Raw genomic sequence first — 13,621 nt, 5'->3', positions numbered from 1 at the left:
TATGACTTTACACGAGGTTTGAATAGGCGCAAGTAGGAGGAATCAGCCATCGAACCATTCAACTACCGAATCGAACCACAAACTGTCGCTGAATACGCCGTCACTTTTAAACGAATCTTTCTCTTTGTCGCCGCCTTCATGCCTAACCCGCCGACAACCTTCCCCCGCGCCAACGAGCCACCTACGCCCCCCGTCTCGATCCCAGCTAATATCGCCGATGCCTTCACCCACAGCTTCAACCTTGACCCGACGCCGGCGCCTGACCACAGCCAGGGATCTTCTACCCTCGAGGACGCACTTGTTGATGCGGTTTACTCATTGACTGACCAGCTGGGCGGGCGAGGCGGGTAGGGCCTGACGCCTAGAAGTCGGCCGGTTGTCGTCGTTATAGTAAATAAGCATGGATTCAAGCATAACGTTTCCCTCCATCTCGTTAATAAAAGCCAAGGCTGTCTAGCTTAAATGTAGAGCGTATCTCTGGCTAGAGCCTTAGCTAAGGTAACCTAAACCTTCCTTGCCGAGAGTCATAAGGGCGGCTTGTCGGTTACGCAGACAGATAAGTCTTTACGAATACCGGTAGACAGGAAGAAGTAGTGGATAAGAGGTTATAGACATAACAGGTAAAGATAAATACTGGAAATTAGAAAAGATAACCTAAAATGCACGAGATCCTAAATCATAACCTGAAGTAACCGGTATGATTACATCCGACTACGCCTCAACCAGACTCCGCTATTCAAATAGAAACTCTGTCAAGAGACATCCTCTAAACTTTTGCTAGGCATTCCCATCACAACAACTTCTAGAGATATCACAACTCGACACAAGACCCAGAGGGATTCCGGAACCCAGAGCTAGCCTCATATTCAAACCAAAATCGGGATGCTAACATAAATCAACATCTGTAATACCATCCGTTAGGTAACAATAAATACATCGGTCACATTAACCGGACTACCGCCCTCCCTAATGCCTCCTCCGGGCAGGTAAATCTTCCCACCAACAGTCGCAGCAGCACCACCATGCCTGGGAAGTCTCATAGGCCCTAGTTCCTGCCACGTATCAAACTCGACGTCGTAGACCTCAACGTTGTCAAACACGCCGTCGGAGCCCTCAGCTGTGTTACCCTCGCCACCGAAGACATAGACCTTCCCTCCGACGTTTCCTCCTACCACGCCGCCACGCGCTGTAGGCATTCTTGCCCCTTGAGTCGTCCACCCGGCTTCCATGTCGTCGACATCCAACACGAAAACGGTATCCTTGACATTGTACTGGCCACGTAGACGGCCGCCCAAAACGTAGAACCTACTGCCGATGACGGAGCCAGCAGCGTGATCTCGTCCCTCGGGCAGAACGCTTGCCGCTTCCGGGACATGGCTCCAGGTGCAAGACTTGGTATCGAACATCGATACGAAGTCGACCGTGTCCTGCTCTCCTTCGACTCCTATAGGCTCCAGTGTCCGCATGCCGCCAGCTAGGACGATGGTATTTCCCAGCACGCCAATGGTCGCGCTGCCGGCTGCCTTCCCCGCTGGTATAGGCGGCAGTGCCGTCCATTCGCCAGTGGAGGGATGGTACTTCCACGAGTCGGCGAAGGCACGCCAAGCCCCGTCCGATGCAACTGCCAGGCCCCCTAAAAGGAAGATTTCTCCATCCACGGCGGCAACGTTGGGATGGTTGACCTCGATGGGGGCGTCAATTGGCTCGGACCACGAGTCGGTGTGAATATCGTAGAATTGTATAAATGCCGTTGTGTTGAAGCCAACTCCGTTGTCTAGGTTTGGTAGAATTCCTCCTGCTATGGCGAGTCTGGTACCGGAGAGTGCGACAACGGAATGCTCTTGGCGGGGTGCAATTGGGATGGGCGAGAGAACCTCCCAATTCTGATCTACTTGCCTCAATGTGCCACCTGATGCGGCACTGACGACAGCCGCCAAGAGCAGTATGATAGAGCGCATGCCGGAGAAGTGAAGCAGAGGGCAAGTGTAACTTGATGTCAAGCCCAATGACGGCGAACGACAGTCTTCCTCAAACCTTGTGGACGAAGTGAACGTTGATATACTCACTGGAAAGATGCTCTTCCCATCCCCAGACTGCGCTAGCGCTGACATCATACTTGCCCAGCCAGCAGGATCAACCGTAGTAATGTGCCAAGGACATTATTGAAGACTTATTGAGTGATAGTGCTGACACACAAACAACGTAAACCGTGGCTGGAGTGTCGAGTCTAAGACTTGGGGATATCTGCTTGCGCAACACCGTTCCTTGGCATGCGTGAGTCCGCAGGCGGGACCTGTTGGCATTCCTGAACCACTTGCGTTGCGCAGAGTTACTCGTGTTGCATCACGTAGCCCCGCCGATAGCGATCCTTGTAGTTCGTGTGCTAATCATTGGTATCAAGAAGCATAACTTTACGGGATTCGAGGGCCGAGAAAACAGCGACGCCGACTGTTCAAAACAGTGGTGTTCTGTGCCTCGAGATTCAAGTCTATGCGAACACCTGGTGTTGTCTATCTTCGCTATCTCAATGTGTTGTTTAACGTATGTTTTTCCTACGTATGACCCTGGATTATACTCCATGGGACTTGCGGAAGGCGGCTCATCCGAGACTCTGGGCTTCTAACGACAAGGCGTTTAATATAACAAACAACAATGGAAGCAAAGAGCGGTATCGTGGGCCTCCAGTGTTCACTCACAACAGGGGTCTACGTCTTCGCCACTACGAACAGGAGAGGGCAGGCCATCTTGCGTCTCTTAGTCCGGCCGATGCCGCGCCGTAGTTTCTCCCAGAGCGGATTTGCGATTCCTGGTACACTTGGCGGATAGTTGTGTTCGACCACCTGGAGGAGCGCTGGGAAGAGGCCCTTGGCTATCTGAAAGACGGTCCCGAGGAGGTTCCTTGCATCGTGGAAGAGGACGACGCGCGTATCAGCCCTTTCGGTAGTTTCGTGAGAATTTATTGGCAGCCGCGCGAAGAGGTGTGGGAGCGGTGGGAAGAGCCCGTGACGCCCGAATCTCATGTCAAGTCGTACCGGGTGAAGTTGGAGTTGCTCGGACACGGACCGGGACTACAGCGGTTGCTGGAAGGCGTAAGCACCTCTTGCGAGCACTTTCTGGCCAACGGAATCTTGGATATTGAATTGAAAGCGGCCAGAGCAAAGCAAAGAGATACTGCTGGAAGAAAATGAGCACGTGGCCTTCTCCGCAACGAAAATGCCGAAACGAAAGCAACATGACAAGCAGTAAGTCGATGTTTACGTCTAGCGCCGTAAACATTTATTTGCGGCATCATTTCAAAATTTATGACCCTATACTATCCGTCTGTTTGTATAAACGGAAGAGGAGATGCAGCAATAAAACAAAGGGGGAGATTCAAGACGATCGGATACGGTAACGTGAGCCGAGCAGAAAGATTGTCTAGGATATGTGACGGAAGCTCCAATGTTCACCTGTGTTCCATCTCCCCTGATCGTCATGGCTGGGGTTCCCCGCGGCGCCAAAACAGACTATCCGGGTCGCGCCAGCCTCCCGGGCGCGGAAACTTGGCCCAGCCACCGGCGTCAAAGACCGAGTCTAACCATGCTGGGCCGTCGGTCTTGTCGGTCAAGTAGTAGTCGCGGTACCACTCCCTTGCGTACGTCGGCACGCAGCCCATACCGTCATCTCCTGCGTAGCTTTGGCGCACAGAGTGTAGACCCGGATGTTGCTGCTTTGCCGAGCCTCAAAGCCCCGGCTTTATAGTCCTCAGTGTCCAAGCAATCCTGGCCACAATCATCGAACTAGCTGTAGAGCCCGGCGCCAATCATATAAAAAAGAGAAGATGCCGATGATGTGGACGGCCCATGAGACCGTACAGCGTGCTGGAAAGGCTTCTACACAGCTGGTGAATGTTGGATCGTTGGCTAAGAGGCGAGCAGTAAAGGGGGTCGCTGGCCCAGAGACTGGCTGGAGGTAGGGCGACTCCGTCTGGACCATTCCCATGAATACGTCTTTTGCGTCCCCATAGCCGGGTCTTGTCGATCAACAACCAGACCACAGTAGAGTATCTGCCGGGTGATCTTGCCAAGGTTGTGGTCGACTGTCTAGAGTCGGACATTTTCGAGACAGTCTATTGACTGTGGTTTCAGGTCCGTCAAAAGGAATGCCACCTGGCGCCTTTGACCTTGGGCATGTGCTTGGATTGAGGTCATCATGGGTGTTTTCGTCCTATATTTCACTCGTCTGCATGACGGGTATGTGTTCGATATTGGCAAAGAGGTCTGACCTCGGCCGTTGTCCCGTCAGTCGCCCGGCCGCAGCCCCAGCCACAACTGATCGTCGCCGGTCCTCCCGTGCACTAGTCCACGTCCGGTCTCGGTGAAGTTGCAGGCCGATGACGAGGACGAAGAATACGAGGTGACTGTAAATGAACTGCTGGCGACCAAAGTATGCCCTTTCAATGTCACCAGCCGTTGACAATTGCCCGCATATCGAGGGAGACCGGAGAGGACGTAAATGGACTTTCATACTCAAATTGGCCTCCGACAAATGTGAGCTCAGCAGTAACCCTCCAAAACTTTCTCCATACATGCCATCTTTTTTTGGTTTACTTCGTCAGCGTCTTTCAGGTCATCTTCACATCTAGGTGCAAGAGTGATGGTAAGAACTTACCTGCTGGTTGTTGCCGCGCCAATGTTCTCGAGCGATATCGCTTGAGCAACTAGTAGATTCCGCATATGTAGCTGCACGTAGATGCTGGCCGGGACACCTTCTGAAATTTTTGATGCTTGGGAGGAAGTCTGCTATTCAGATACCTGCACACAGACGCGACTGTAAGGCCCATACCGATCTCTCAGCCCTGAGTCCCCAAACATGAAGCAACTTGATGCCACAAACTCTCGGCATTCCATGACTTGCCACTAAGCATTGTCGCTCATGTATACATCGATCTTTGTCTCTTCCTGGCAGCCAGAAAGGTCAGCACGCCCAATGGCTAGGTCAAGGATTTGCGGTGCGCGAAACGAGTGCAGTGGACTGGACTGGAACGAGCAAGCACATAGTGAACATGTATCTTAACGAGAAGTTCTATATGTAAGCATTTAGTGATAGGGTTGCCCGGGTGGAATGTACGCAACAGCGGGCAGGACGGTGCTCGATCCGCAGTCAAGACCACATCCTCCCCCTCAGACGCGGCCCGGCTGATAATTAGTGTCTGTGTCGTGCGTGACGCCTTCGCTCTTGGCGCCGTGGTCTTGAACATTTATTCAAAGAAACGTTTGCTGTTGATTCAGGTTCAGAATAAGCTCCGTGTTCTCGCTCAAGCATTGGCTGACGTAACTGGCATTAGCCATTCAATGCGGACGTACAATGTGCTTGAATACGGTTAACCACTGACCGGCTTGCATGATACGACCCGCGGCCTCTGGATACAAGGGCCAAGACTTCAATAAAGCCATTTTCGCTATAGCGCCGGACGAAGTAGATGGCCTTCACCTCCGGATATCCAGAAGAAGGAGATGAATCATACCTATGCCGAAAGTTGCAGCATGAAGACAGCGGGGCTAACCGTGTAAGGAGGCTCGGGTCATGATGAAGGAAAGCAGTGTTCCAAGTGTTAAACTTGCATCAGGCTCCTTATAACGCTTTGCTGACACCCTCATTGATCTTTCCTCGATCGATCCAACCCTCATAGACTCGGCTAGTGATTTTCCTCCAAGGTGTGCGAGCAAGATGGCGAAATACAGAGCTCTATTCCCTTACTTTTCTTTGGTCTTTATTCTTTCTCTAATTGCCCCCATCCACGCCCAGGATATTCCAATATGCAGCGCGTCAGTACCATGCGAAGATGGATGTTGTAACAAGTCTGGCTTGTGCGGCCTCGGTCCTGATTGTAACGACACACCCAAACCAAGCTGATCAAGGGGATTCTTTCTCCACCCAGAATCAAAGCTCACCAGTGTAACAGATTGTAGCAAATCGACCTGCGTCAACAATTGCGATCGTAAGGCTCAATGCGATCCTGGCGGCTTCGGCGAAGACTATGTGGTGAAAACCACATGCCCCCTCAATGTCACTGAACCTCTTCCCGTGCAAGTATTCTCTCCTCGCTGACAGCCGCGCAGGTCTGCTGCTCCGAATATGGCTATTGCGGGACAACCGAAACCTCCTGCGGCAACAATAGAGCCAACCGACCGAGCTGCCCCGTCGAAGAGAACAGCAGTTTCAAGCGTGTTGTTGGCTACTATGAAACCTGGGCGACGGGGCGAGCATGCAACCGGTTCTTCCCGGAACAGATTCCCGCCGGCGTCTACTCACACATAAACATAGCCTTTATCAGCATCAACCCATCGACCTTCGAGTTGGTGCCAGCCGAAAAAGGTGACGTCGATCTGTACAAGCGTGTAGCGAACCTCAAGGCCGAGGACCCCCATCTCAAAGTCCTCATCGCCGTCGGAGGCACCGATTTCCATAACACAGGGCCGACGGCGGCCACGTTCTCTGACATTGCGAGAAGTCAAGAGGCGCAGAAGAAGTTCACCGACTCGGTTCTCAACTTCATGTCTACCTACGGCTTGGATGGGATCGACTTGGACTGGGAGTACCCTGGGGTCGAGGACCGCGGTGGACGGGTTGAAGATTTCGCAAATTTGCCCAAGTTCGTGAAGACGTTGAGGCAAGGGCTCAAAGATTACGAGATCAGCGTTACAATACCGGCTATCTACCGTAAGTCCCTGGTAGCCCCTGAAACCCCCATCGGATTTCTGGTTCTCCTTGCGTCAGCGAGTAGGTGTGTGTCCTGACACTTTTTTGCTCTTCAGTGAATCTTCAGCACTTTGATCTCAAGAACATTGAGCCACACGTGGACTTTTTCAACGTGATGGCATACGACTTCCATGGCGTCTGGAATAAGCCCACCGAGTTGGGTGGGCCGTACTTTAGCTCGCACACCAACCTCACAGAAATCAAAGACGGACTGGACCTGCTCTGGCGCAATAACGTTAATCACGATAAGGTGGTCCTGGGCCTCGCATTCTATGGCCGCGGATTCCAAGCCTCCGACTCCTCCTGCCTCCGCCCGGGATGTACGTTTGAGTCCGGCAGCGATGCCCAGCCATGCAGTGGCGAGGACGGCGCCGCGCTGAACTCGGAGATCGACGACCTCGTAGCCAAGCAGGGCACGAAGTCCACGCTCGACACAGACGCCGCAGTCAAAGTTCTCACGTGGGGAGGCGACAACTGGCTCACCTATGACGACGAGGAGACGTTCCGATTGAAGGCGGATTTCGCTCGCAGTCAGTGCCTCGGCGGCGTCATGGTCTGGGCGATCTCGCAAGATACCGAGAATGCGAAGTATTCCAAGGCCCTTTCTCGCGTTGCCCCCAGGATCTCTGGCTCTCAGTAGCAGGTAATTTCAACAAGTGTGCATATACAGTGGATGTTACGGGACATTTAAGGGCAGATAGATAAGCTGCAACAAAAAGATACACTAGGTTAGAAATGTAGTTATAATATATTGCTTTCCGGAATGAACTAAGCCTATTATATTACCTAAACTACCGGTAGCCTCTTCGTCGGAATGCCGCGATAATCCACCAAGAACTATGGAACGACGCATATTACATCCCCCACTTGAGCATTCTGGTACGGTGGCCATGGTCGTCTTTACCTTCACATTCAAGTGGAATCTATTCAAGTCAAGATTACTATTGAGTGATCCATCCAACATACTTGTCATTTTCGGGTTTCTCCTGCCCAAGTTGCTTGAATAACCCAATCTTTTCGAGTACATTGCAGTGTTCAGAACGAGAATGTCGCTGGAGTCCTACAAAAGGGTACACACTGACAAGAGGAGAGTGGTTGTTATTCCTCAAGCACCTCTTGGGCTCCAGTTTGAGAGTGAATAAAATGCTTACAAGCCATATCACAACAAGCATGGTGTAAAGACAAGTGGACCAAACTTTTAACGCTGCAGAATCGGTGAATTTTCCTCACTGAACCGCAGCATTTGTATTATATATACGCCCGGAAGTCTTGTTAACATCTCAACCTCCCACCATTGTAGTCCCAAGGAAGTCCTCTACGGAAACAACAGAGCCCGGCCCGCCAATATGTAGGGTATCTTCTCTGGTTTCTTCCATTGACGAACGCATAGACTATGCCCATAGTAGCAAAGAACCACTAAAACGTGCTGAGCCACCACGTAGTGAGGTCCACGGGCCCGGAAGCATCCACAGTGAGAAAGATGCCAATAGCATACTGCGCGGAGCTGCCTTTGGCGACCACTTGGTTGAGCATTTGCAAGAAGAAGGAAGATTGCCTCCACGAGCCGCAGAGGATCACGTCCTGGAAGGCCTTCTGCTTCGGGAGTTGCCAGCCGCCCAGAAGGTAGGTCCAGCGAGAACGACAGCAGCAGACTCATACCTATTAGGTGGTAAGTGACTATGATGACGGGGGCCTGCTGCTCGATGCGCGGTGTGGCGGAGTTGCGGGTCGTTCCTCCGCTCGCCGCTGCGGTCAGCGCCGCGATGAGGAGAGGCTGCGTGGCCGGGTATACATGAGGCCCGCCAGACGGGTACACTTTGATGAAGACAAAGGGGAGAACGATGACGTTGGTGTCAGCCACCCCGAAGGTTATCCACAAGAGGACATAGATAATTTCCCTCCATGGTCCACCCTAGCCTAAAACCAGCGTGAGAAACGTCATTATAAATGATGAATGTGAAGTCTGACGTGGAGGATATTTGCGACAATGGGCATTACCTGTGGAATCAGGGACCACTGCATGGAGAAGTCGCGAATCCCATTCCGGACAGCAGAGCGCTCGTTGTTGGACATCGTCGGCGACGGCAGATCTTCATACTTACGGCCCAAGGGCATCCTGAAGCGAAGGCTACTAAGATAACTTTGATAGGGCCGTCCAGACGTCTATTAGATGAAGTTGGTGTCCTGCCAAGCAATGATTGGCTTCCTTGAGTGGTTGCTCAGTGTACACTATTCCTGGGTGGGAGGACGGCGCAGCGGAGTGAGACAAGGGACCCAACGGAGCTGCGTGTCAGCTAGGTAGTGTGATATAAAAAAAAGAAAGCGGCATAAAGATTGGACAGGAAACGCCCCTCGATCTGATGGCATCTTCGGCTGATTAGCCCAGCGAACAGGCCGGCGCTAGATACTTGCTATCATGGCGTAATCATGACGTCTGGAAAACCCAACTCGCTAGCAACCATGGGGTAATGGATATGAGGTTATCGGAATAGGGTGTGTGGATTCGGGGCCCCAAATCATCTGCCGTGCCTCCGTTCCATTAAAGTCCTTGCAGCCATTCAATCACTTTCGGACAAGAACAGAACGATACCGGTTGTCAATTCCCATATCTGGAAGCAGGGCCGGAGAGAAAACGGCTTTCTAAACCATGGTAGCACCGGCCATGAGGCCACTCCTCCTGGCAGGGGGCAAGTCCACTCGAATGGGCACGTCTAAGCACCTCCTTCGCATGCCCGACGGCACACCCTTGTACCAACGGCAACTACAGCTTCTGCGCACAATCTTCCCGGAACCCCAAACAATCTACATCTCTCTAGCTCAAGAGTCGGAGACGGATGACTACCTGGACGAGTTGCTGGCCGCCCAGCCCGACAACCCTTCCTCGGCTGCCTCTGAAAACGAGGACCTTAAGGGGGAACCCAAGGTGCTGATCCTCCGCGACGAGCACCCCAACTATTCCAAGTACTCGACCGGCCCAGCCGCGGGGCTTCTCGCGGCGTACCGGTACGACCCGTGGGCGAACTGGGTCGTCGTGGCGTGCGACTACCCGCTGTTACCGCCGGACGCGCTGTACCTGCTGTTCCTCAAGCGCGACGCGGTGCCAGTGACCTGCTACCTCTCGAGCGAGGGCTTCTGCGAGCCGCTGCTGGCCATCTGGGCCCCGGCTGCGCTGTCGCGGTTGTCGGAGCGAGTGGCGCGCGGGCACCCGAGTCCGGCGGCGGCGGCCAAAGAGCTGGACGCGGTGATGCTGAAGCCGCCGCCGGGGTGCGAGTGGTGGTTGACGAACGTCAACACGATGGAAGAATGGGTGGAGGCTGTGGTGGAGATTAAACTGGGGGCGCAGGAGCCGGACTCTGTCGATGTGTTGAAGGGGACGACGTGATGTACAATATTGATACCTTGTATCCACCACCACTCATGAAGCGTTTCCGGCGTTGTAGAATAAAGAAAGATCCTCCCACAACATGCCTTCTCAGAATGCTGCTCGTCGATGTGTTTTATACGCACTTCGCCATGATGGGCGTCTCGGCAGTCTGATGCTGCCAAGACCTGAGGAACGGAAGCACAAGAAGCCAGAAGCAGGCTGCCGTGGCACCTGGGTTCCTAGGCAGCCCAAAGACCGGAAGGTCGCGGGACTGGCTATGGACCTGGGAAAAGAGGACTGGACGTCATGGTTTCGTGGCTACGCCGTGGAAGTGAGTCTTCGCCTCAAGATCGCAGAGCGAGGAAGCCACAAAGTCAACCCTCCCGATGGAGACGCTAACGGCACGATGTGCGAAGAGCCGAGGACGTCTACCCTGTTGACGATTCGCTTCTCCAGCAGGATATCGCACCCTGCTGGCCTACGGTTCGCGTCCGTTGCCATCGGCTTTGTAATCATGTCGTGGCAGCGACGGATACCGCGGCGGTGTCTTCGACGCACACGCTTGCGTCAACCGCCTCGTTGTGCCCACGACTTTGGGGAAGATGCCGCCGGTCGTGATTTTCAGGCACGGCTCGACCGCGCCATGAAAAGTCCTTTCGTCCAGCTCCGTGGGCTCATCGCCGGCGGCCACCGCCCAGCACACTCTCAGGAGCAGAGGTCTCTCCGGGGATGCGAGAGTGGTGGCCTTGGAGTAGGCTGCGTACCCGTCCATGGCGGATGCGTCGGATACCAGCGTCGCTATTGGACCGACGACCTCGGTAGCAGCCACGCGGCTTCCATCAGATACACCTCTTCCCAAATCCAACTTCCACCCCGTTCACTTGACGATTGTAAACTCGCAGCGGTCTTCTGCAAGATGCCCACGGCAGCATTGTAATATGCTATCATCATACGTAGACAAGCAAGAGACCCACGCCACTCAAGAATACTTGTATCGTTCGCCGAGAGTTGTTCGGATTGATGAGTGACCTAATGGGCGAGCAAGCTGTTCGTGAAGTTGTAATGGGATGAGAAGAGCAAGATAAATGTAAGGACACTTGTATTGCGAAGGGTTTCCGTGGGCGGGAGGCTTGCCAAGTGGAGTCAGGTGAGTAAATGCTAGTAACATCTAGTGTTATGTATTTTGTTTCAAAACTTTCTGCTGTATGTTGATATGTTCCAGTTCGAGTTATTACTCAATACCTCCCGTGGCAATGTGCAGTTATACACCACAACCTGCTCTAACTTCCCGTCGTCGAGAATGTTCAATCTCTTGTCTTTGCAAATAATAGAAAGCGCAAATCGATTCAAGGTTTTTATACCTATGTTGCCGCTCAGTTTTTGATAAATAGCAACGCCTGGCATGCATCAAACGTGAGACGCGTTCGTCGACGACGATGAAAGATAGTTTGCTTTGTCGTTTTCACGGGCACCCGTGATGCTTTCCACATATGGGTACTCGTGAGCCTATTAAGAGCCGGTCTACACTAGTCATGTGGAGCAAGTCTTTTGGGGAAATTTTCAATGCAAAGCATCTGTTGCGGGCCTAGCTCTACAAGAAATCGCAGCCAAAGGCTCCCGCACCACTGGACTTCAACAAAGTTCTCCTTGACTAATAGCCTACGATGGCCAAATTCGATCGCAGAGCCAAGTCGCAGCCGAAACATGGGAAACCCTCAGACAGCGGTGCGTCGAAGGCGCCACCGCCGTTACCTCGCGGCCATCCGGGCTGGACTGGGCCTGGTTACCTCCAAAAGAAGAAGCCTCGGCGTCCATCTACAGCATCGGGATCAGCAGAGCCGCGGAGGCTTGATAGCGTTCTCTCGGTGAGACTAGAGCAGCTGATGATCAACGTCTTCCGCACCGCCTTCCCCGCGTGCAACGACTTCGAGGCTCTGAAGCCGACGCTGCAGGAGATCAATCGCGCGCTTTCCTTGAGGGAATTTGACATAGCCTTTGGAAAGGCCGAATATCTGGAGGCATATGCGATCCGTTGGAGCCCCAGCCGTGCGCTGGCGTACGCGCAGCTCATGGCTTGGATCTGTGAGGAGATGGCTGATGACGCTTGCGTCCAACGACTCATTGGCTGTGACAGCGACAATGAGCAGAAGACAGCCAAGGTTGTATGTTTCGGGGGTGGTGCGGCTGAAATCATGGCTTTCTCGGGTCTTTTGCGTCATTTACAGCCATCAGCCGCAGTCGGCAGGCCAGAGTTACCTCCAAATTGTGAGGATGCCTCGAAAGACCTGCAAGCCTTATCAGTCCCAGAGCGTGAAATTACGCCACCACTCATCAATCTTGACCTGATCGACACAGCCGACTGGTCTGCTGTGCTCTCGAAGCTACATGAGTGTCTCGAGACCCCTCCGACCCTCTCAAAGTATGCCAGCGCTGCGGCTCGTGCATCAAATGCCTCGTTCCTCTTGCCCGGGGCTGTTCGCCATACATTCACGCGCGCCAACGTGCTGAGTTATAGCACAGAAGACCTTCACGCGGCGATTGGTCCTGATCCGGCGCTGCTTACGCTTCTTTTCACCCTGAACGAGCTATACACAGCCTCGATATCACAAACCACCTCTTTCCTACTAAAGGTAACGGAGGCTGCTCCCAAGGGGAGCTTATTGCTTGTGTTAGACAGTCCTGGGTCTTACTCCGAGACCGCTGTCTGCAATGCCAAGGAAGGGGAAGAGAAGAAGAAGTATCCGATGAGTTATCTCATGGACTACGCCCTTGTGCCAAAACCGAACAAGAAGGCTGCGGATGTTGTTCCTGAAAGTGGGGAAGACAAGTCGACTCCTGCATGGGAAAAGGTCATTTCTGAGGATAACGTCTTGTATAAGTTGCAACGGGATTTAGAGTATCCGGTCAGCCTGGAGAACATGAGATTCCAGGTTCACGTACTCAAACGTGTATGAGCATGAGAGAATTTCTCCGGCGCCTGCTCACGTTGATGTAGTGATGCTGAGTGTTACGTCAGACTGGCTGGCTTGAAGTAAGTACTCAGCAGATTGCTAGTGTAACCTGCTTCTGAGTCTCTACTGAAGCCTTTAGGCTTCACGTGGTTGATAAGTGAGCTGTCAGTCCGACCACAACCGCATCACAATCACGACCGAGAAACAACGCCATGGATATACAATCAATTCAAACCACCTTACTCAAGACCCTCTGCTTTAGACATTTCTTTAGCGCATTGTATGTTCGCGCATTATGACCGGTGTTTCCGTAGACGCCACACCGTCGATAGCCCGTCTCGGTCCGCGGCTGGCAACTACTAGTAGGAAGGCGGGAGTCCATCTAAGGTATGGATTGAGCATATAATAGTTATCCTGATACATGGAGGCTCTTTCGAATTATGATATGTTGGTTCGCCTTACGCCCTAGTCAAGTGGCAAGGCTAGCTGTCTGCCTGTCGTTCAATGTCTGAAACCAGTGATTGTCACGCCATCATCATTCCAACGAACAGGCAGCTATGTAGCC

General features: G+C 52.9%; 7 protein-coding genes across 7 annotated transcripts; 4 read left to right on the top strand and 3 right to left on the bottom strand.

Moving 5' to 3' along the window:
- Positions 1-138: 138 nt before the first annotated feature.
- GLRG_06996 (uncharacterized protein) lies at positions 139-351 on the top strand (the record flags this gene model as incomplete). Its single annotated transcript, XM_008097681.1, has 1 exon — positions 139-351. One exon carries the CDS (start codon positions 139-141, stop codon positions 349-351), a length of 213 nt encoding a protein of 70 aa, XP_008095872.1.
- Positions 352-917: 566 nt separating this feature from the next.
- Positions 918-1,958, bottom strand: GLRG_06995 (kelch domain-containing protein; the record flags this gene model as incomplete). Its single annotated transcript, XM_008097680.1, has 1 exon — positions 918-1,958. One exon carries the CDS (start codon positions 1,956-1,958, stop codon positions 918-920), a length of 1,041 nt encoding a protein of 346 aa, XP_008095871.1.
- A 3,751-nt stretch (positions 1,959-5,709) lies between these two features.
- On the top strand, positions 5,710-7,381 carry GLRG_06994 (glycosyl hydrolase family 18; the record flags this gene model as incomplete). The annotated part of the gene is made up of 4 exons (XM_008097679.1): positions 5,710-5,869; positions 5,945-6,048; positions 6,102-6,702; positions 6,798-7,381. 4 exons carry the CDS (start codon positions 5,710-5,712, stop codon positions 7,379-7,381), a joined length of 1,449 nt encoding a protein of 482 aa, XP_008095870.1.
- Positions 7,382-8,157: 776 nt separating this feature from the next.
- GLRG_06993 (uncharacterized protein) lies at positions 8,158-8,856 on the bottom strand (the record flags this gene model as incomplete). The annotated part of the gene is made up of 3 exons (XM_008097678.1): positions 8,158-8,334; positions 8,420-8,653; positions 8,710-8,856. 3 exons carry the CDS (start codon positions 8,854-8,856, stop codon positions 8,158-8,160), a joined length of 558 nt encoding a protein of 185 aa, XP_008095869.1.
- A 532-nt stretch (positions 8,857-9,388) lies between these two features.
- On the top strand, positions 9,389-10,123 carry GLRG_06992 (molybdenum cofactor biosynthesis protein C; the record flags this gene model as incomplete). The annotated part of the gene is made up of 1 exon (XM_008097677.1): positions 9,389-10,123. The coding sequence occupies one exon, from the start codon at positions 9,389-9,391 to the stop codon at positions 10,121-10,123; it is 735 nt and encodes a 244-aa protein (XP_008095868.1).
- A 124-nt stretch (positions 10,124-10,247) lies between these two features.
- Positions 10,248-10,940, bottom strand: GLRG_06991 (uncharacterized protein). The gene is made up of 2 exons (XM_008097676.1): positions 10,695-10,940; positions 10,248-10,578 (listed from the first exon to the last, which is right to left on the bottom strand). Exons 1-2 carry the CDS (start codon positions 10,875-10,877, stop codon positions 10,534-10,536), a joined length of 228 nt encoding a protein of 75 aa, XP_008095867.1. The 5' UTR covers positions 10,878-10,940; the 3' UTR covers positions 10,248-10,533.
- An 829-nt stretch (positions 10,941-11,769) lies between these two features.
- On the top strand, positions 11,770-13,059 carry GLRG_06990 (uncharacterized protein; the record flags this gene model as incomplete). The annotated part of the gene is made up of 1 exon (XM_008097675.1): positions 11,770-13,059. The coding sequence occupies one exon, from the start codon at positions 11,770-11,772 to the stop codon at positions 13,057-13,059; it is 1,290 nt and encodes a 429-aa protein (XP_008095866.1).
- Between the last annotated feature and the right edge of the window lie 562 nt (positions 13,060-13,621).

The sequence above is a fragment of the Colletotrichum graminicola genome (genome assembly GCF_000149035.1).
Source record: "Colletotrichum graminicola M1.001 genomic scaffold supercont1.28, whole genome shotgun sequence".
NCBI lineage: Eukaryota > Fungi > Ascomycota > Sordariomycetes > Glomerellales > Glomerellaceae > Colletotrichum > Colletotrichum graminicola.
The sequence above is the reverse complement of the archived record's forward strand: the minus strand, read 5'-3'. Positions and strand labels throughout refer to the sequence as shown.